The sequence below is a fragment of the Cricetulus griseus genome (genome assembly GCF_003668045.3).
Source record: "Cricetulus griseus strain 17A/GY chromosome 1 unlocalized genomic scaffold, alternate assembly CriGri-PICRH-1.0 chr1_1, whole genome shotgun sequence".
NCBI classification, from domain to species: Eukaryota; Metazoa; Chordata; class Mammalia; order Rodentia; family Cricetidae; genus Cricetulus; species Cricetulus griseus.
The window spans coordinates 251,785,980-251,807,685 of NW_023276807.1; the positions used below are offsets into that span (position 1 = coordinate 251,785,980).

General features: G+C 38.7%; 1 protein-coding gene across 1 annotated transcript in view; it reads right to left on the reverse strand.

The window, feature by feature from the left end:
• The window catches only part of Klf12 (Kruppel like factor 12), a 154,081-nt gene that overhangs the window by 100,217 nt on the left and 32,158 nt on the right, over positions 1-21,706 (reverse strand). Inside the window, exon 3 of the mRNA XM_035453119.1 lies at positions 14,533-14,668. Coding sequence (XP_035309010.1) covers positions 14,533-14,668 — 136 coding nt within the window. The remainder of the gene's footprint in view (positions 1-14,532; positions 14,669-21,706) is intronic.

Below are 21,706 nucleotides of genomic sequence, written 5' to 3' on the forward strand. Positions count from 1 at the left end.
TATACACAGATTTAAAATATCCAGTGGGGCTAGAGAGACAGTTCAGTGGTTAAGAACATTTTCTGCTCTTCCAGAGGACCCAGGTTTGGTTCCCAGCACCCAAATCACCTACCTCACAAGTTGTTACGGGGGCTCTGATTCCCTGTTTTGGACTTAGTGAACATTGCATACACATGTTGCACATATGAACAAACAGACCCAAATAAATAGAAATCAATTTAATTTTAAAAATTCAAAATTTAAATGTAGAATGAATTCACCATGATTATCCTAGTTGAACCACCGATCAGCTAGCCCATTATCTAATAAAAGTCACCATCCATCCTGAAGTGCCCCTTAAGGAGTAATTTTAAAAGCTGAAATTTGCCCCACTGCTAGTGTGCCTTTCTGACTGCTTAAGAGATTATTTAATTTTTATTTTCTTACGTGTTTATGTTCGTGAGTGTGTGGCACACGCACAGCAAACTTCTGTGCCTGGTGAGCATAGAAAAAGAAGGGTGTAGGTTGCTCCGCTCTATCACTCTCCATGGATCTTGCTGTATCCGAAGGCTCTGGTCTTCAGGCACTTAGGATGATCATGCTCGGCTTTTATGTAAGTTCTAGGGATTTGACCTCATGTTCTCATGCTCCATCACTGAGGTCCACCTCTAGACCCTCCCTCAGACCTCTGCTCTAGATTCAATTCCCCTGATCCTTTTCTCTTAAAGGTATCCGGAGGAGAGCACAAGCTGTATTTAGATGAACCTACCCATGTTCTCTGTTTACTTTCTCTTTAAAGAGCAACAGAACTAAGCACCCATTAGAGAAATAACCCCATTAGACTGTAAGTGCTCTCTGCTCTACCCCTGGACAATGTGACCCTATGCTAACAATGATTCAGGGGAACATTTGTATCTCTGTAATGTCCCAGCCACTTGGGAAGAGCCAAATGGTACAATTCTGTAGAAATATTCTAATTCTGTACAATATAAACAACTAGGTAGTAACTACAGATCTTAGAAGCACAGGATCCTGGAAGTTGCTGAGGAAACACATTTCTCCAAGTGATAAAGATGGCCAGATCAGGGAGCTGTATGGAGTGGTGAAGAAAGCAAATGGAGGCTTGTGTGAAGAAAGGCCCCTTGTCTTCAGGATAAAGTGCCATTCTGTCAACACTTTGGGTTTACAGCTTGCAAATATTTGTTCACATTGTAAGTTACAATATCAAAGGAAGGAAAGAGACTTTCAAAGTCTGTGTGGACAAGAAGACAAAGATGTTGTAGCAAGAATGAAAATCAAACAGAGAAGAGGAGGTAAAAATGGCTCTGGTAAATGTCAGTTCTATAATATCCTGATATTTGACATTTTGAATGGATAAGCATCATAATTTCCTTCTACAGTGACATACCCAGAAAAGGAGAAGATGAATATATTTATTCTGTATAGATACAATAATTTTTTAAATGTTCTTTGAAACACAATTATTTGAAGAACATCTCACTTTGCCCCCTCTGAAGATGTTTCTGCCCTACACAAATGACTGACACTACACTGGCTGCTATTTTTTCCTTCCTTGTCATCCCCACAGTCTTGTTACTGCACTTGTTTTCTGACGACCTTAGGCTCCCTACTTAATTCCTCCTTCTCAGTCTGTGGCATCCTGACTTGTAGATACATAGTTTATAAGTAAGTCCACACTACAGCTAGCTAATCTTTCTTATAAAGTGGGGCAGATCTCTCTTTTTGAACCTCAGAGGGCAAGGGCATGTTTTCTTGGTTTTCTCTAAGCCTCTTCTGCCCCCCTGATTAAATATTCTGTCTATATCTGTCTCTTCACTGTTGGGCTTCATTCAAAACAGACTCTCTGGCATCCATTCATTCCTCTGAATTGGACAGAACCTTTGATAGAGATGCCTTAAATCAAGGATAATGATACCAAAAGACATCAAAGATGTTGCAGCAATGGAGCACATGCATGCTTCTGGAGGGGGGTGGAGGGGTGTGGATGGGTACAACAACTTTAGACCTGGTTCTTGCCCAAACTAGCAATTCCTCTCTTTGGTGTTGATCTGAGTGAAATGAAAGCATATCTCTACATGATAGCTGCACATAATAAATGTCCATAAATCTTACATAGAGTCCCAAATGGAAAGAAGCCGATGATTATCAGAACATGAATGGACCAGGAGGCTGTAGACAAAGGACCATGAGTTCCAGACAGCCAGAGCTATACAGCAAATTCTGTTTCAAAACACAAAACCAAGTCACTGAGATGACTCAGGGGGCTAAGGTGTTTGTTGCTAAGATTGATCTGAGTTTCATGCCTGGGACCAGTAGAGTAGGAGAACATCCATACCAACAACTTGTCTTCTGACCTACCTACCTGCCTATCTAGCAACCAGACCCCCCACCACACACACACTTTCAAAAACCACACAAAATAAAATCACATAAAAATAAGTATGTATGTAAACTATGCTGCATGCACAGATAATACTAAGTACTTAGAAATGTACACCATGCAGGAATGACAGAAGTGTGGCACTTAGTGAAAGAAGCCAGAACTAGCCAAAGCCCCAACATAGCTCAGGGTGACAAAAATTGCCTAGTTATAGGAGGGCACATGATTGTGAAGCTTTGTGAAATGTGCCATGAGAATGTTCTATTGCATATAAATAATACCCTTAAAAATTACATCTTTTGTTTTGCCACTAGCCACCTTTCTGTATTTCTGGTCTTCCCTGCTCAGTTCTGGCTATATTTCTAGGCTCAGAGTGGCACATGGTTGCTTCCTGAACAGGTCCGAATCCATCACCCACCTCTGTCTACCATAATCACCCTTTGATATCCTATGGCATTGGATTTCAGAATCCATATCATGGATACCAAAATTCACAATACCTCAAGTCAACTATATACAATGGTGTAGCATGTACACAGAACATGTATCTTCCTTCTGGCCCACTTATGCAATGTATTTTATTACCTACAATGCAGCATAAAATGAATATACACCATAAACAGCTATCAGGTCGTATGGCTCAGAAAATAATCTCAAGAAAACAAAGATGTTCACACTCAGTGAAAACATGGTTTATTTTCATATATATTTGGCTTCCAGTTGGTTGATGCAAAAGGGTGGAAAAAATAGACACTGACGGCTGATCTCACAGTAGTTATGACAAAGGTACGCCTATTTCTTTTCTCTCCCTGAATCTGGTAGAGTCCAGCTATTATGAAAAGGATCAATTCTTCCTCCAAATGGTAATCACAGTCATTCTCCTTCAAGAAAGCACAGTTGGTTCACATGGCAGAAGGGACATTTCACACTGAAAGAACAGTGTCCTTAGGGGACAATACACAGATTACATGTCTTCACTTCCATGATTCTGATAAATGGCATCACTTATTTGAAGAACTATTAAGAAACCCATGGAAATCATAAATAAGAAGAAAATGATAAGTATTAAGTATTACAGTTTTAATCCAATATTTATGTTTATTGCCACTGACACTGAGAAGCCAAAGTGGGACCCTAGGCCCAGGCCCTGGAGGCTACTCTCTGATCTTCTGCAACTTCCCGAGTTTTCAGGCACATGATCAAACTGTTATTCATTTTCTTGATTAAGAATTTACTATGTCACCCTTTAAAAAACCATGAGTATAATTTTGGTCTTTTAAAGAGATAGTTGGCAAGACTTTAGAGACCTCACATTTGTTTCAAAGTAGCTGCTGACTTGAAATTTAAGTAAAAGTGATGGCATAAAAGCCAATTTCAAGTCCTTACTAAAGAAATCTATTTTCAAAATCTAGGGTAGTTTCAGGTGCAAAAGGATTGCCTACTTTCAACACCAAAATTATTTTGTTTCCCCTTGAATGAGTTCTAATTTTGCTGGGTTCACTTCCCATTATAAAACCTACTGGCTTGCTGATTTCATTTGGATGATAAGCTTGTAAAAATATTTTAACCATACAATGAAATATATCCAGGAAAAAAAAACCCAACAAGACATTTTGATCTAATGATTGAAAAACAAATCACTTACTTTCCCTAATCAATTTTCTTTGTCACATTTTATCACATAAAAGCAAAAAATGCTCTACATGTAAATTTAAAATTACTTTTAAGTGTTGCACAATGGTAGAGCTTATTATTTGCATTCCATCCCTTGAAACTTCATGGTATAAAAGAGACAACCATCATCTATACACCACACACACACACACACACACACACACACACGTAACTAAAGCAATTAAATGTTTTAAAAGTAGTTTCATATTTGCAATAGACAATGGATACTTTGACTGCATTGATGAATTTCATTTTTGTCTCTTGAAGTTGTGCTCATACACACAAGACAAAATAGACTACACACAATGACTACATCCTCCTCCTGAAAGTTCATGCAATTTTACCATGGAGATTTCTTCTTCAGCGACTTGGATAACAGGCTCAGTTTCATTTTCATTTATATTTTGTTACTGTTGCAGCCCATAGCTACATAAATCTTGAAGTCACTTGGGGGAAGAAAGCAAGGTAGCTGATGGTATTTTTGTTGGTGTGTATACCAGGAGAGGTTAGTCAAGCTTAATTTGCACTTACAGATGGAAGGTAATTGTGTTCCAAGACTTCACTAAGGCAGCTGGAATGTGTTTCTTGCCAAGCTCTTCATTTGAATGGTTCCACTGTGTCATACGTAATAGAACATTTCCAAGCGTCTTAACCAAGTCAGGATTTATATGATGAAATCAAGACACAATAAAGATGACAGCTCTTTCTTATCTTTAAAAGTATTTGCAGCTAAGGAGTCCAGGGAGGGTTTTGAAAGCCGATGGGGCATTGATAAGACAGTGTTAGAAGGATTCTTAAAACTCAAGAAACTAAATTAGAAAAAGGAGTAAGTCTGTTCATTGTAGTTGCTGCTGTGGTCTTTCAATAATTTTAGTATCTTTGTCACCCTTTTCCTGAGTTCCTTACCTACCCAGGAGGATGATATTTCTGCTAGCATTGGTTTGGTCATGAGATTTTATTCATATTAAGAGGGGCCGGAATTTTATATAGAACAATTTGACTTACTCTAATATTAAAAATCAGGTTGATGAAAAACTATTTTAGTATCAAAAACCTAATTATATTCAAACTAATTTTAAAACACACATGAGTTTTAATGTATTATTTTCGTCTTCCATAGTGGGAATAAAATAATACAAATGATACATTGGATACTTTTAAAACCAAATACTGGGAGCATTATATTTTAGTTGAATCCAGGGTTTGGAATTCTTTTGCTCATACTAGTAATTTTACATTAGATTAATCAGAAATATTATTAAACTTTGCAGACATTTTTACTATGCTAACTGCATGTGATCGGCAATCTAATTTCTTGGATAAGTCACCGTGTGTTAAGTTCAGGTAGCTGATGACCAGTGGCTATGAGATCTCAAAAAAACAGATAGAGAAAAGTATGTAAAATGTCAGTCTGATAAGACTCTCTCTTGTTCAGCATTCCTTTACACACACACACATACACACACACACACACACACACACACACACACACACACACACACAGTAGAGTATTAGACCATTCATGAAAATGTATCTTTAGATACATTGCTCTCATTTGATGCATGGAAGTAAATGTATTCAATGAGGTTCAACTGTGTGATAAAAATAAGTTAAAATCACAGTACTGGTACAACAGCTGTACCTTATGGGTAATATAAAGAAGACACCAGGTACAGAGTTTATTTGGAGACTGTGTCCTGGTGAACTCTGCCAATTTCATCTGTGTTACTCTTTAGATTTGGTTATGTGTGCTTTTGTTGAGAATATCAATAAATAGTAATGAATGGTTCTGGGAACTTCTAATGTGGTTTATTAATATTTAAACAACATTATTGACTATTTGTGTCAACACATAAAACACATGAAAAGTGATTACCTACACTCTCCACAGTCATAAATTAAAAATATACATGTATGCATAAGGTACATAGTTTAAGTACATGTGCACTGTGATTATAGATTGAGCATAGTAGCAATAGCAAAACAACATGGAGTTCCCATACACACTGTGTGACCACATGAAGCAGCAATATGTTTTAACTTATGAGTTCTTATAAGTCAGCAACACTAAAATAAATAAGAAAAAGAATTTAAAACAGTTTACTACTTATAAGTAAGTAAAACAATGATGTCTCAGTTCTCTCTGTTATATAATCTGGAATCTTGTAATCAAAGAAATAAGTGGAGGGCTGGAGAGAAACTTCATTGCTTAAGAATATAGACTGCTCTTGTAGTATATATATGACATGGTTCTGTCACCACACTTATACTGCTCTTGTAGTATATATATGACATGGTTCTGTCACCACACTCGAAGGGCTGCTCACAGCCATAAGCAACTTCAATTTCAAGAGATCTGACACCCCTGCTCTAACCTGCCCAAGAGTACCAGATATAAATGTGATACACATTCATACATACATATGGGCAAAGTCTTCATCTGTATGAAATAAAATTAAGTATTCCATTTAAAATCATAAAAACAGAAACTGTATGTACATGCACATATATGCTTACATATCTGTTCATGTACTCATTTAACATTATAAAAACAGGTTCTCACTCAGCACACAGCCTAAGCTGATCTCAAACTATGAACAATCTGTTTTGTCTCAGTATCTCCCAACAAGTGCTGGAATGGTTGGCACTGACCACCTCACCCTGGCAGAAGTCTGTCTTTAAAATGCTTGATTTCTGTCAGCCTTTTCGGTACACATCTTCAATCCTAGGATTTTGGGGGGGGGGCATGGCGGGGGCAGAGGTAGGCAAGTCTCTGTAATTTTAAGGTCAGCTGGGACTACATAATGAGTCCCAGGCTAAGCTACTCTACACAGTGAGACTTTGTCTTGAAAAAAAAAACAGCAAAAGAATCTTATATCTATTTTTTAAATTGATTGCTGAGGAATAACTAATTCTCAGAAGAATAAGACAAGGCACTAAAAGTATAATTCATCACTAGGCTAAGCAAGGAAAGTTAAATAAATTTGAATTTTTGTTCCCAGTATTTTGCATAGCATATAAAATGGCAGCCACAGATGTAAGATGCACAAATCCCCCTTCAAATCAGCACCATCTTTGTGGCAGCTCCGAGGACAGTGTTTAATCGATACGAAGATTCATACCCAGGAACTTTTGAATATAAGCTACCCACTACAACTAAAGTAGCCTCTGTTTTTAGGAAGAAAAGTACCTAATGGCTACTTGAGGATAAATAATATATGAGCAACTCTGCAGGGCAGCAGACAGCTTTGGCTCATCAGGGAAACTATGTATTGAAGAAAATAACAAATAAGGTAGATCCTTCAAAAGAGTACCCTGAGACAAGTGTGTATTATTATTGTAATGATGGACATTCATGGTAATGTGGGCATTTTTACTTCCATGGGTGGGTTCCTTGAAACAACTTACATAAGTCTTTGAAGAAATGCCTACATGTGCACACAGCCAGATTGCAAGAACCTTACCAAGAAAGCAGTACAAAGACTGCAGATATTTGAAGATAAAAATGATTTTGCATGATTTATACATGAATTTAAACAACTGTTTATGGATTCCTTTTAAAAGACAGGCAGACCTGGTGTTGTGGGATAGAGAAGCAGAGAAAACAAAATGGCATAGAAGGAAAATGTAGCATGAATGGAGAGATGCTGTCACTCTGTCCTGATGCCTATACAGGAGGTGTAATGTTAGATCAGTCAGCTGGCCTCTGTAGAACTCTGCTGCTTCTGTCAAATCAAGGAATTGGAAGTACGTTCTTCATTTGGTCACTGAGAATGACAGCTTGTCATTCCGGAACACTTCTGCCTTTGGGGATCTGCACTTATTTCCTTTCTTTGGGCACTCTTCTTCAGCTACCTGCAGGCTTTGTGTCTATGTGTTTACGTGTATCTAATATACAGAGGATACCATGAAACCCCGTGTCCCGTTCGTGAGGTTGTAGGCTCCCAGGTTGTATGGTTCATAGCCAATGTAGTGACTGTGGGACCTTTTGGGGTACATAGTGTTCAATTTGTGCAAGCAAACCCATCTTTCTTGAGACTAACAGCTGTAAAACACATTGATCATGCTACCATTATTTAAAAAATACAGTGGTCGCTCTCCACTGTGAAGAGTCTGAATTCATCTTTCCTGGTCCAGAATATCTCCAAGCAGCTCCATTGAATTTATGAATCACACCACATGGAAAAGCTCTGCCGTGCTCTGGTGTGAAATAGGTGTACTTACTATGTTCTCCAGCATCAATGCCTGTGGCTATATATTGCTTATGATCTCCTAAGACTTGCCCAGAGATCAGAGAAACAAAGTGGCCAAGACACCAGAGAGTTTTCATCTCTACCAATGCTCAGATCGAAGGGGCGATCCACTGAACCTCAGCTTGCATCTCCAGACTGCACTGCTTCTCATAAAATCGCAGACTGCTGCCTGAGACTGCACTGAGCCCCTTCTATTCACTCTAGTGCTAGGATTAAAGGCGTGAGTTCTGTTTCTCTTTTAGACTGATTCATTCTCATGTTGCCCAAGGTGGCCTTGAACTCACAGAGATCCATCTGTCTCTGTCTCCTGAGCCCTGGCATTAAAGGTGTGTGCCACCACTGCCTGGCCTCTATGGCTGTGGCTAGCTTTGCATTCTGATCTCTAGGCAAGCTTTATTAGATCACAAACAACATATCACCACAAATGCCTCAGTCTTTTATCTCACTAAACTTTTACCAATCTCATATATTTTCACTATGAGTTTTTCATAGGCAAGAGCTGAGTTATTCATTCTATGCCTCCATTATGTTACTCAAGGTTGAGTAAATGAATGAATGAGTGAGTGAATGAATGAATGAGTAGCTTGTCTAATGAACATATGGCCTAATTTGGCAATCCATTAAATTATTCAAATAGTAAGTGATTAGACAAACTTCATTGCATGTTTTATACTTAAAGAGTGACCAAGGCTGTTTCAATAAAGCAGATAAAAGGGGCTGCAAGTGGACATATGGTTTCCATCTTACACGAAACATTCAGAGAATCAGTGATGAAGTCATCACTATTTTATTTTTTTCAGTCTCAGCAGACTGTTGAGTTTGTGGTGCTGGCCAAGCATGTACTTTAGACTTTAGTCTGGAACCATTCTGAATAAATCAGGGCCTTTTCTTTTTTAACCATCTTCAAGAAAAGAGCTGTCAAATAGCATTGCCTTAACTGGGTGAGAGTGAATGCCTCCCCCACGTCCCCATCAGAACTGGCACACCAGACAAAACAGTTAAATGGCCCCCATTGTCAGCTAGCCTTTTCTCTAACTATTTCAGTCAAAGTGTATCTCTTAGTAGGACCTGGAGTGAGATTTGGAAGTATTCCAAATCTTATTAGGATTAGGAAATGAAAACACAGCTTCATCAAATACAGCCCAGCTCTGGGAGGATTCTGAGAGCAGAACCTGAATAATTCAACCCTTAGAGAGTAGAAAGCAAGTGTGAGTTGGCTCTGCCTTTCCTTCAGTGCCCATTTAACCCACTCTTAGCAGCTCAGAGGGGACATAAAGATCTGAAACCTTTCAGTGCGAAAGAGAAAATTGGGGGTACTGTAGTTCATCCCTCACACACTTCCTGTCACTGCTTGGCAGAAAGCAATCCTAAAAAGAATGTGATTGGGGGGTCTTACACATGTCAACATGGATGCTATAGTAAAGCACACCTGAAATCCCATTGCTTGCCATCAGTAGCTTGTAAATTAAAATACAATAGTGACAGTGTTTATTTTTAAAACGCTCTAATATTTTACATTGTATTTCTTCCACTGTCAACATAGTGCATTGTGCTGTAGATAATCAGCCCTTTTATTATACATCTGAGAATATATCTGACAGAATTATTTCTTCCTTAATGATAATACACTTAAAATAAGACTGAGCTTGGAGAGCAGAGGGTCCACAATCAAATCCCATATGCCAGTGCTTCCTGGCCTTAGAGCTCAGTAGCACAGGGACCTTACCTTAAGATAGACACAGCAGTTGAAATCCACAGCATAATGCAGGGGCTGCAAATGTCCCTTCTTCAAAGGTGGCAGGGTTGCCATGTCTTGATTTGACTATGAACTCTGCCAAAGACTTCCTGTAGGACCATTAAGGAGAGCACAGACCTCTCCACGCCTCTTTTCTTTTCTTTTTTCTTTTTTTATTAGAAAGAAAATTATTTTACATGTCAACCCCAGGTCCCTCCCCTTCCCCTCCTCTCCTCCTCTCCCCCCACTAGTACCCTACCTATCTCATACCCTTTCTGCTCCCCAGGGAGGGTGAGGCCTTCCATAGGGATCTTCAAAGTCTATCATATTCTTTGGGATAGTGCCTAGGCCCACCCCCTTGTGTCTAGGCTCAGGGTGAATCCCTCCATGTGGGATAGGCTCCACATGGCAAAAGCAGCACCTTAGGGTGAATGAAATGAACACAGTAAGAATTCTCAGAGAAGTTGCCAACTGTAAGCCCTGATAATAGTTTTTGTTTCCTTTCTCATCTCTAGTACTGCTCTCCTGTGTGATTTAAAAGACATTAACAGAATCATCAGGAGGAATTTAAGGAAAGCAAGGGTGTGTTAACTGTTCAACAAGTTTGGAATGACAAAAATGAAGGAAAAAAAAAACCCTCAAACCAAAAAACCACCACTTAACCATTCTGACTTTCTTGAATCATTAAATGCCGTTTTCTAAATGAGGTATCATGATGTGTGAACTAGCTACGGGGAAGTTTGAGGTAAGCATGGAATGTCTAATTGGCCACCATGTTTTCTCTTTTGAAGCACACTTGTGCAAAAGAAGCACCAAACATAAGTTTATTCGTTTTCTAAAATCTACCAGTTGGCTTCTCCTTGAAGACGGGCGTTTCACATAACCATGTAACAAGATGGGACACAGGAGACATTGAAATGATGGAAGCGCTTGAATGTGATGGAAAACAAGTCATTTAAAAACTGTTTCATTTTAGCAGGTACAGATGTCAGGATGCTAGTCAAAACATCTTCCTCTGCTTTCTCCAATGTGTCGCCCTTTCCTTGTGCACCATTAGCTTGATCTGGGTAGGACAGCAGTTCCTCAGGGGAGGGCCCCTCTCGCACACTGCTCACTTACACTATAGCTTATGGAACACGCTCATTCTGCATATACTGAAAGGACCCAGAATGTTCAGAATTTAGAGAGAGGAAAAAGAGAAACAATGAGAGGTTCTGGGCAGTCAAGCCTCAAACTCAACAGTTCACCTATTTCACAAACATCAGTATTTTGCGTAGGACTAGAGTTAATTATAATAATTTGCTCAAGTCATGTGCATTTGCCTTTCTCCCTCTAAACACTTATTTCATAATTATGTTTATCAACTTGTCACGGTGTTATGATCCCATTTTACCATTGTGCAGGGGCCTGGGGATTTAGACAGAGACAAAACCAAAGATGTTCTACACATGGTGAAATTTGCCAGAATCACCTACTAGATACATGTCTGGTAACATGTAGGGTGTCTAAAAGATGAAAACAGGAAAGAGCCCATCTGTGAGTCACTCCCTGGCTAGTGTTCGCAACTTAGTTGAATTTACTGACTAAGCTGAGGAAGGGGGTGGGGTGAACATATTGGTCCATGAGAATGGTCCAGGAGATCCTTTTAAGAATACTGACCAGTGCCCTCAGGAGTAAAGCTCATATAAATGGAGGTGGCCTGGGGTGCTCTTTTTTTATTTGATGGCACATCTGAATCTCTGGGGAGAAAATACATGCTGGCTACCAACTTCTGTATATCAGATCACGAGAAACCATTTTTTAAAGCTAAAATTTAATTTTAAAAACCCTCTTTAAAAATTAACAAAATAAATACTATTGGGGAAATTGTTAGCATATTAAGGCTTATCTGATATGTACTTCAGCTAGAGATATTGGTTCAGCCTCTTAGGGGTCTTCAGCAAAACACTGACTTAGGGCATGGCTGGTTTCATCCTCTCTGGTGTCAGTCTTCCTGAATTTCCTCCCCCTTACCCATCTTCCTGCTCTCATGGCCAACTCTATACTGCAGGGAAAAAAGCAAAGCTGCGGGAAAACCTTTGAATACACATTAGAACAGGGCTCCACTGCCCTATAACTGGAAAGACAAAGCATAATTTCATTCCCCAGGGTTGAAAACTTGTTCATCTGCTCTACAGAAAACTCAGATTTTACCATCTTCCTCCCAGCATGCTTCTCCATCCAATAGTCTCAGAAAAGGTCTGCAAGTACAGAAAATGGAGACACCCCCAAGAATTCTTTGAAATCTCATTATTTACATGCTAAACTGATATTGTTAATAGTTTGACTTGACACTGGGCATCAGATGAAGAGAAAGAAGAAAGAGGTGAAAGAGTAGTTTATAGAGGAAAATTACACGTATTTAGGCATTCAAGAGAAAACAAGACCGAGAAGACAAATTCACAGCTGAGTAAAAACATTGAAAGTTAATGCTAAACCAAGTAGTGTACAGAATTTTCTGTAGTTTAGCATGGGTTATATAATTCTTACAGTGAAATTTTTTCAGTATAGTGCTAGACATTTGGAAATATCTCTGTATTTGAGAGGCTGTGTGGGGCATCTCAGCTGTTTCAAACAAAAGCAGTACTTCTAAATGCTTGCGTGCAGACTCAGACGTAAAGGATGCTGTATGAATCATTGATGATCCAGGTATTCTGCAGCTTTCTAGGTGACAGAGCTCAATGTATGCATTATTAACCTTTTAATGAAAACACCAACATGAATAATAAATCTAGCTTCTCTTATTATGCATACGTGATTTTCAGAGTATTTTCAAGGACAAGGACTTGCATTTTTATATAAAATATTGTAGCTTGAAACTGTATCTGAGAAGAATATCAAAGAGCTCCCACTAATTTGTGGTGTTCAACAAGTTGAACATAGAAGAAGAGAACAGGATAGTAGATTACAAGAGCTAGGCTGTGGGGAGAAAAGACTTTCAGGACGAATAAATGGTAAACTGATGATCTGGCGTATCCCATGGTGACTACAGTTCACAATACTGAGATGCATATTTGACATTTGTTAAGAAATAGCTCTTGGTCTGAGAAGAAGCTCAGTGGTTAAGAGAACTTGCTGGTCTTGCAGAGGACATGTCCAATTCCAAATACCTATAGGTTGGCTGACAGCCATCTATAACTCTAGTTCCAAGGAAATCTAATGTTGATTCCATCCTCTGCAGGTACCAGGCATGTATTTGGTGTATGGACATACATTCATATATACACTTATACAGGCAAAGCACATGTATGCATAAAATAAAAGAAATAGCAGATCCTAAGGATTCTGGACAGAAACAACAAAAAGTACCTAGTGAAATGATGGGTACATTTATGACCTTGACTATGGCAATCATTACACAGTTCTGAAACACATCATCACACCAGTAAAATTTAAATATACACAATTTTGTCAGTTCTTTCTCAACAATGTCAAAAATAGTATTCTCCAGAAAAAAAATGCCCATAGACTAGCACAAGTTCTGTTACAGACAGAGTGGACAAAGTTACAAATGTCAGCACTCTTAGCATCCAATCTCACCTGCCCTCCAAGACCCAACCAGAACTCAAAGAAAGCAAGTCTGTCCCTGACCCCAGACCAAAATCCCACAAAATCTCATGTAAACACCTGTGACCATGCCCAAATGGGCATGGGCAGTGCCACTGGTACCTAGTAAGATCTCTCACTACAGGTTTCTACAAGCAAAAGTTGATTTCTACTTCTGTGGTCTGAGTGAAAGAAAGCAAAGAGGGAAATAATCCATTGTAAAGGTGTGTCTGATTCCTATTATCCAGAGTACTGACATAGTATCCTCCAAATTTTCATCTGCCATAAAGCTGTTCGGTGCTTTCCTATCAAATTAAGACAAGGAGGGACTGAAGCGATAGCCCTCGGGTTAAAAGCACATACTGGTCTTGGACAGTATCTGTACCCACTACACAGAGTTTGCTGCTCACACAGAATTGCCTACCACTCCACCTCCAGGGGATCTGATGACTTCTTCTGGTTTCTACAAGTACTGTAGTCATGGACATATACACATACAATTAAAACTAAAATTTTAAAACCATATAAAAATCATAATAAATGCCAAGGTAAGGATACTTGAAACAGTCTATTGCACTCCACTTTGTAGATGAGTAATGGTGATGATAATTGGATACAAATATTCAAAAAGAACAATTTCTTTCCCAGAAAGGAAGGGTGCAAGGGGGAAAGGGGGGTTGAAAGGGTACACAGAGTTCTTATATCTAACAACAAAAACTCCCCACTCTTTTGAGGCATTTCACTCTTTGCCATAACCTTCTCCCAAAGCATGCAGGCCAAATGGACATACACAGTCACACGTGACAGTTCAGAGCTAGAGTGACATGCCTGAGAGGCCAGAGAGGTTCCCATTATCCATCCATCACCTTGCAATGCTCATGGCATCCTGAGATTGTGGTACTTACTCTTGTACTGCTCTGGCTATGGAAAGGGCCGTGGATCCAGTTTGATTAACGCTATCTAAGGTCACATTTGGCAGGTCATCATCATCACTGTCACTTTTACTTTGTCTGGGAGATAGGCCTCGGGGGTCCATTTGTGCTGGGAAGAAAAGGCATATATAATGAATTAAAATTAGTGTGCAGAACTGAACTTCACGCTGGACCAACGTCGTCGAGCACAGAATAACTCTCCTGTGTATTTCCCACAAGCAGAATCCTAGACCCTACAGGAGTTAGTGTTTTATGCACCGAACATTCACAGACATCTTTTCCTTGTCCCTGTGACAAACACCAAACCTACATTAGATCCCAAGAGTTTCCAATATGCTCCTAGAACAAAAGCCATCCATATCAGTAAATTGTTGTATTGCCAACTCAGTGTGTTCAAGGCTAAATGCAGAGCTCTTGAGCAACTGTTCCACCCCATGACTTCTCTTCCTGCTTTCTTCCGCTGCCAGACTTCCAGCCATGCCACTTTTCATCACTGCTTTCTCTGGAGGATACAGAGCATGAGGTAGAGGAGGTGTTATTTGCTTCATGCTCTCATGGGGGTTAAAAAAAGAACAACATTGACATGATGTTTTGTTCTTTCTTCAGTGAACTGGTGTCTTACAGTTTGTCACTGTCACAGGTGGGGCAGACACGACTTCATAAAAATGGCAGAGAGTGGATCACCAAGCCCCTCTAATATCTGTTTACATGTGGAGGAAAGTAAGCTCTCATTTCTATCATGACTACTGCCTTCAAAAAGATGTTTCTACATAGGAGTCTCCTCCTCCCATAAGCTTGTCAAAGTAAGACACTGGTCTTCTTCAGTGAGAAACTTGGTGTAATACACACATGGTTTTCAAAACTAGATTTAAACTTTCCCCATCCCTCTAGAAGTAGCTTTCACAAGCACTGTCTAAAACTCCTTCAAGTCTCACCTCCCTTAGATAACAAGCACGCCTCCTCAGTGGAAAATACCCGCACTCAACTGTTAAAGTACATGATTCAAACCCACTTAAGCTCTAATCCAGATATTTACTCCTCAATGGAAAACAGAGGCTTTCTAAAACCACTCTTCCTTGCAAAGGAAAGCAAAATGTGCTTCAAAACAAGGTTAAAATGACATTTGGGTACAACTACATCTCAAGTCAAGATTACAATGGCAGTTATGTTCAAGCATATTTAAAATTATGGTTAGAATGACATTTGGATACAATCGAGCAAAAAGACATCTTTCATTTTTCAAATAATTTTTTGTAGCTATGCATCCTGGACCCACAAGCAAATGCTGATATTTCATCATGTTTCACCTGGGAGCAGACAATTTGTGGTTGCACACAATATTTACAATGTGGCTGGAAAAATATAACCCTAGAGGCTCTCCACAGAATTCTAACTGAAGGAACCTGTACTCATTGCATCTGGTGGATGTCACTGGTGATGACACACTTTCTGTCTCTAAGTCCATTCAAATGAGAATGTGCTTTCTGAAACGGGATTGCATGGTAAATATTACATAAATTAAGTCAAATACTCCATAATACTCATCTTTAAATGTGGATAAATTTCTCATTGCTCTGCCCCCCCAGACATTCTGGAAGTATCTGGAAATATTTTGCCTGAGAGGTGGGATGCTATTGGGGATATAAGGCTGTTACTTTCATATTATAGATAAGTCAAAGGCATTGTTAAATATTCTATAATACTCTGGACACTCAGCAATCCATACTGAAGAATTTATCACTCTAAAATGTCAACTGTGCAAAGATTGAAAATTTACCCAGAAAGCTAAGAGTTTAGACAAATTGGGGTGTTCTGTGATATGATCTTCAGTTGAATAAATGTGTCCCAGCTTCAAAGTCACTGACAAGGAAATACTGATACACATTGTGGTACCTATATTCTCTAGCCTTGTCCTAAATAAAACAATTGGTTCTTTTTAGATCAGAGGGGCGAGTCAACATTCGGCTGTCCAGAATTAACCATAGAGGTTTTTTTTGTCAGAGCCAGAATAAGATAGAGAGGCACAGGAAGGAATAGAGAGGAGCTTAGAATTATTTGCAGGCCTTTTTGATCTGGAAGTGTGGAGAGGCAAGGTCAGTGGATTGTTCCTCTGTCACTGTTTGGACCTATCAGGTTTTAACCTCAGTACCTGACTCTTGAGTTTTATGTAGTAATAGAACAATATAAGTAATAGCTTCATCTGGTGTCCAATATGTGGCAAGATCAAGTGGTGGCTTTTAAAGCCCCCACTTCTCTGAGCTGTCTCAGGTCACTGCCTTTTCCACTTGGGCCTTTTCAGTTGCAATCTCCCTGTAACAGAGCACCTTGGGCTGCATGCCCCAGCACCAAATATGCAGACACAGACTCCTGCTGGCCCTGCAGCTGCCTCAGTCAGCCTGCCCATTGCCAGCTCTGTAATTCAGGCAGCAGGTGACCTTCCATGCTGTGTCCTAGTCTCACAGGCTTCTCCTACCCTGTCTCCCCACATTAACTTTTCAGGGAGCTCATACCCCCATTCACAGAGTGTTCGAGCAGCTGCAGTTACCATCAGTCTGGGCATGCAGTACAGTGACAGCCAGCTGCATCATGTTACCCTAGTTCTGGGCACAGTGCAGCGCCCCAAATCCCTGGACACACAGTCCAGCATTGTCCCTGCAGCTGGCTACCCAGGCACAGCTCCAATGTTGAAGGTGAGGAAAAACTGAATAGGCAGCAGAGGTGATGAGACACCTGGGAATTCTTAAGGTGGGAGGATTGTTTTGTTTTTGAGTTTTTTTTTTCATATTAAGAATGGGAATCAATATCATGATGAAGGAAGTTAGAACTCTATATGGTTCCACATTGGATGGTTTGAAAAACAGAAAAATTAAATGAAGGGAAAATCAATTTATCTGGGATTGACATAATGCTGGTTGCAATTATTATCAGTTTGGTAATTAAGGTAATTTTTATTGTTTGTTTTTGTTTTGTTTTGTTTTGTTTTGTTTTCAGACAGGGTCTTTCTGTGTAACAGCCCTGGCCATCCTGGACGTCACTGTGTAGACCAGGCTGGCCTCGAATTCACAGAGATTTGCCTGCCTCTTCCTCCCCAGGGCTCGGATTAATGGTGCGCACCACCACCACCTTTCGGTAATTAAAGTTTCATCCTTAAAAAGGTGATTTGATATAGGAGCCAAATATAAAAAAAAAATAGAATGGTACAGTACAATCCTTAGAAAGACCTACTAATGAGTTTAGAGCAGAACCATTGCATTGTGAAACTGAAGAGGTATGTTCCAAGGTTATTAGAAAACCAACTTAATTTATTCAGTTTATACAATTTATACAAAATAAGCACCAGAGGATAGGGATCCTGTAGAAATGTTAGATTTGACAAGATTTAAGGGAGCAGTTATTTCATATGGTATGCATTCACCCTTTGTGAAGCAGATGTAAAGTTTATGGGCAACTAGGAACAGAATTATTCTATAAGACTGGAAACAGTATAGCTACAACAGTATTGGAAGCTAGTCCCCAGGTACAATAGAAAGCATAGTGGAGAGACGAAGTTAGGGTCATAGAACAATGAAGTATGATGGGGAATGTACTTCTGTGTATGTTTATCTTGTTGATTGTTTAATAAAGTTCTGTTTGGCCAATGAAACAGCAAGTTAGACAGGACTAGGAGTCAAAGAGGGTTCTGGGAAATGTAGTAGAGAAGTGGTGCTCCAGGCCAGAAGTGACATAGCAAGGAGACTCATATTTGAGCAAGGAGAAATAGGAAATGTCCCCCTTTCCCCTTCACATCCTCCAGCAGCAGGATGTGAGCCACCGGCAAGAAGGGACACCAATAAGGCATCCGATAAGGTAAGTCTTATAAAATATATAGGTTTATGATACTTAAGACTGAGCTAACAGATGGGAATCCTAGTCATTGGTCAAGCAGCACTTGAACCTAATACAAGTCATCTCTGTGTATTAATTTGGGCCCTAACTCGGGCGGGCAGCTGTGACTGTGGGGCTTGGGCAGCTTATGGCAGAAAGATTTATCGTAATAGAAGTAGGGCTAGAGGTATTGAAATTTCCCAAAGCCAGTTTCTCTGTGAAGCCCAGTATGCTGATTTGCAAAGACAGTCTAGATTTGATGATTACACCTTGGTGCTATGTCATATAGCAGTTTTGTATGTTTGGCACTGGGCTGAAGAATCAGGAAAGAGGACTGAGTCATTTACTAAAATTATACAAGAACCAACAGAAGCCTTCACTGGTTTTTAACAAGATTGACTTTAGCTGTAAATAGAATGCAATCAGATCCAGAATTTAGAAAAATATTAATTTATCTTTAGCTTTTGAAAATGTTAATTCAGAATGCAAAAGGGTAATTATGCCTCTAAAGGCAAGAACAGCACCTATAGATGAATGATACAAAATACTGATATTGGATCTCACACTTATGATGCAACTTGGATAGAAGAAGGGTTTTCTAAAAATTTTAAGAAAAATCTAAAGGTTGGATGTTTTGATTGTGGTAAACAAGGTCATCTGAAAAGGGATTGTAGGTAAGGCTTTCCTAGAAACAATGATTTTTTTTTTCTAGAGATGATCCAAACAGAAGGCCCCAGGCTTCCAGAGTATGAGAATGTGTGGCAAAGGCCTCCATTGGACTAATGAATGCATATTCTCATGGGACTGGCAGGGTAACCCATTGCCAATAGGAAATGCGTTAGGGGGACTCTCACAGGTCCCAACGTCAAATTTGGTTCAATCATTCCTTTTCAGCATTGGGAAAACTTCTCCACAGAGCAATTAAAAGATTTAATGCCTGTTGTTAAAAACTGTAGTGCTTTGGATGACAGAACAGCTTCAGTCAATAAAGCACAATTTTCTGGAGAGACCAAAAAAGGAAGTGTTTTGGCAAACTTCTATAAATGGTCAAACATCAAAGCTAAATGTACAAATCAATGGCCTTGTAATTGAAGGTTTACTAGATATAGGTGTAGATGTAACAATAATTTCAGCAAAATTTTCACATCCAGATTGGCCTCCTCAGGAGGTAAATATTCGGCTTCTAGTTATTGGAACTTTACCTCCAGTAACACAAAAAAATACAAGGTGGATTGAATGTACACGGCCAGAAAGACAGGTAGGGAAAGTAAAGCCATATGTGGCTAACATAGCAATGAACTTATGAGGATGTGAGTTTTTACAGCAATGGAAAACACAGATTAATATTCCTCCAATGTCAGAAATAAACTATAAAATAAGGAATGCTTCTGAGAGAAAAATAAAAAGCTATTATTAAAAACAGTCACTGACTGTTTAGTTTGTACATAAGTAGGGCACAATAGTGGTTGATCTTTCAAAGGTGCTAACAGTTCAACTTTTAAAATGGTTATTTGACAAACGTGTGTGGGTGGAACAATGGCCTTTGACATCAGCCAAATTACAGGCACTGTGACATCTGGTACAGAAGCAGCTAAATGCTCAACATATTGAAGAATCAACCAGGCTTTGGAATTCTCTTATATTTGTTATTTAAAAGAAATCTGGAAAGTAGAGAATGGTAATAGATATGAGAGCTATTAATAAATTGATCCAGCCAATGGGCTCTTTACAGCCTGGAATTTCTTTGCCTTTTCTATTATATAAAGGCTGGTCTATTATAGTGATTGATTTAAAAGACTGCTCCTTTTTTTTACTATACCTTTTTACAAAAGCAGGATAGAGAAAATTTTGCCTTCACAGTGCCTACTTATAATATTTCTGAGCCTGTTAAAAGATATCAGTGGCACATTCTTTCAGCAAGGATGTTAAATGCATTATATTTTGTCAATGTTTTGTCAAACTAACATTAGACATAATAACAAACAGTTCTCTCAATCTATAGTTTACCATTATATGGATATTATCTTATTAGCTGATTCAGGCACAAATACCTAAAAATATTTGATGTAGTGAAGATAATTTTATCTTGTTGGGGATTACAAATTACTTCTGAAAAACTACAAAGAGGAGATTCTCCCAATTACCTAGGATATAAAATAGGCTTATAGAAAATTCAACCACAGAAACTTCAAATTGGGAGAAATCAGTTATGAACTCTTAAAATTTCAAAAAATGCTGGGAGTTATTAACTGGGTATGATCCACAATCAGGTTAACTACTCAAGAACTAGGTAATTTGTTTCAAAAGTTACAAGGTGATATGGGCTTAAAGAGTCCAAGAAAATTGTCAGCTGTGATTGACAGAAAACTGAGTTTGGTAAAAGAAAAATTACAGGATGTGAATCTCTGGGATCCAGAGCTTGATTGCATCGAGGTAATAATACCTCCTATTCATTCTCCTAGAGGAATTCTTATGCAGAGAGAAGATAATATCTTAGGATGGATTTTTCTACCACACAAACAGAGTGAAAAATTAAAGACCTATGTAGAGAAAGCATCTGAATTGATTCTGAAAGGAAAATTGAATCTTTGTTCATTAAGAGTAATAGACCCAACAGAAATTGTGGTACATTTTACTAATGCTGAAATATCCTCATTATGGGCAGAAAAACATTGGCAAAGAGCTGGCAGTAGTTTTGGGGAGATTAGCAACAAATACCCCCAAATCAAGAGATCTAAATTTAGAAAAAGAACTAATTTGTCCTTCTTCACATTGTGTGAAGAACATCAATTTCTGGAGCCCCATATATTCTATACTCACAGAAATATATCAGGAAAGTCAGGAAAAATAAGAAAAGTGGCTCAAAGTATTTATGATTCTGTTTAAAAGTTAGGATTATATGACATTCTCATAGTATTATTAGATTTTCCAGAACCTCTTAACATAGTTACTGACTCTCAAGATGCATAAAACTGTTACTGCTCAACTTATTACAGATAATTTAGAATTAACATTGTTATTGATTCAATTACAAGAAATAATCAGAAATAGAAATCATCCCTTGTATATAACACATAACCAATTCTATATGGGTCTACAAAGCCCTATAGCACAACATAATGATGAAATGGATCATCTATTGGTAGGAAATGTTCTAGAAGACTCAGAACTTTCTATTTAACACCATGCTAAAAGCAAAGTTTTGAAGGAAGATTTTTCTATCACTTGGCACAACAAGCCAAGGAAATTATAAAGAAATGTCTTACTTGTTCTCTGTATACCA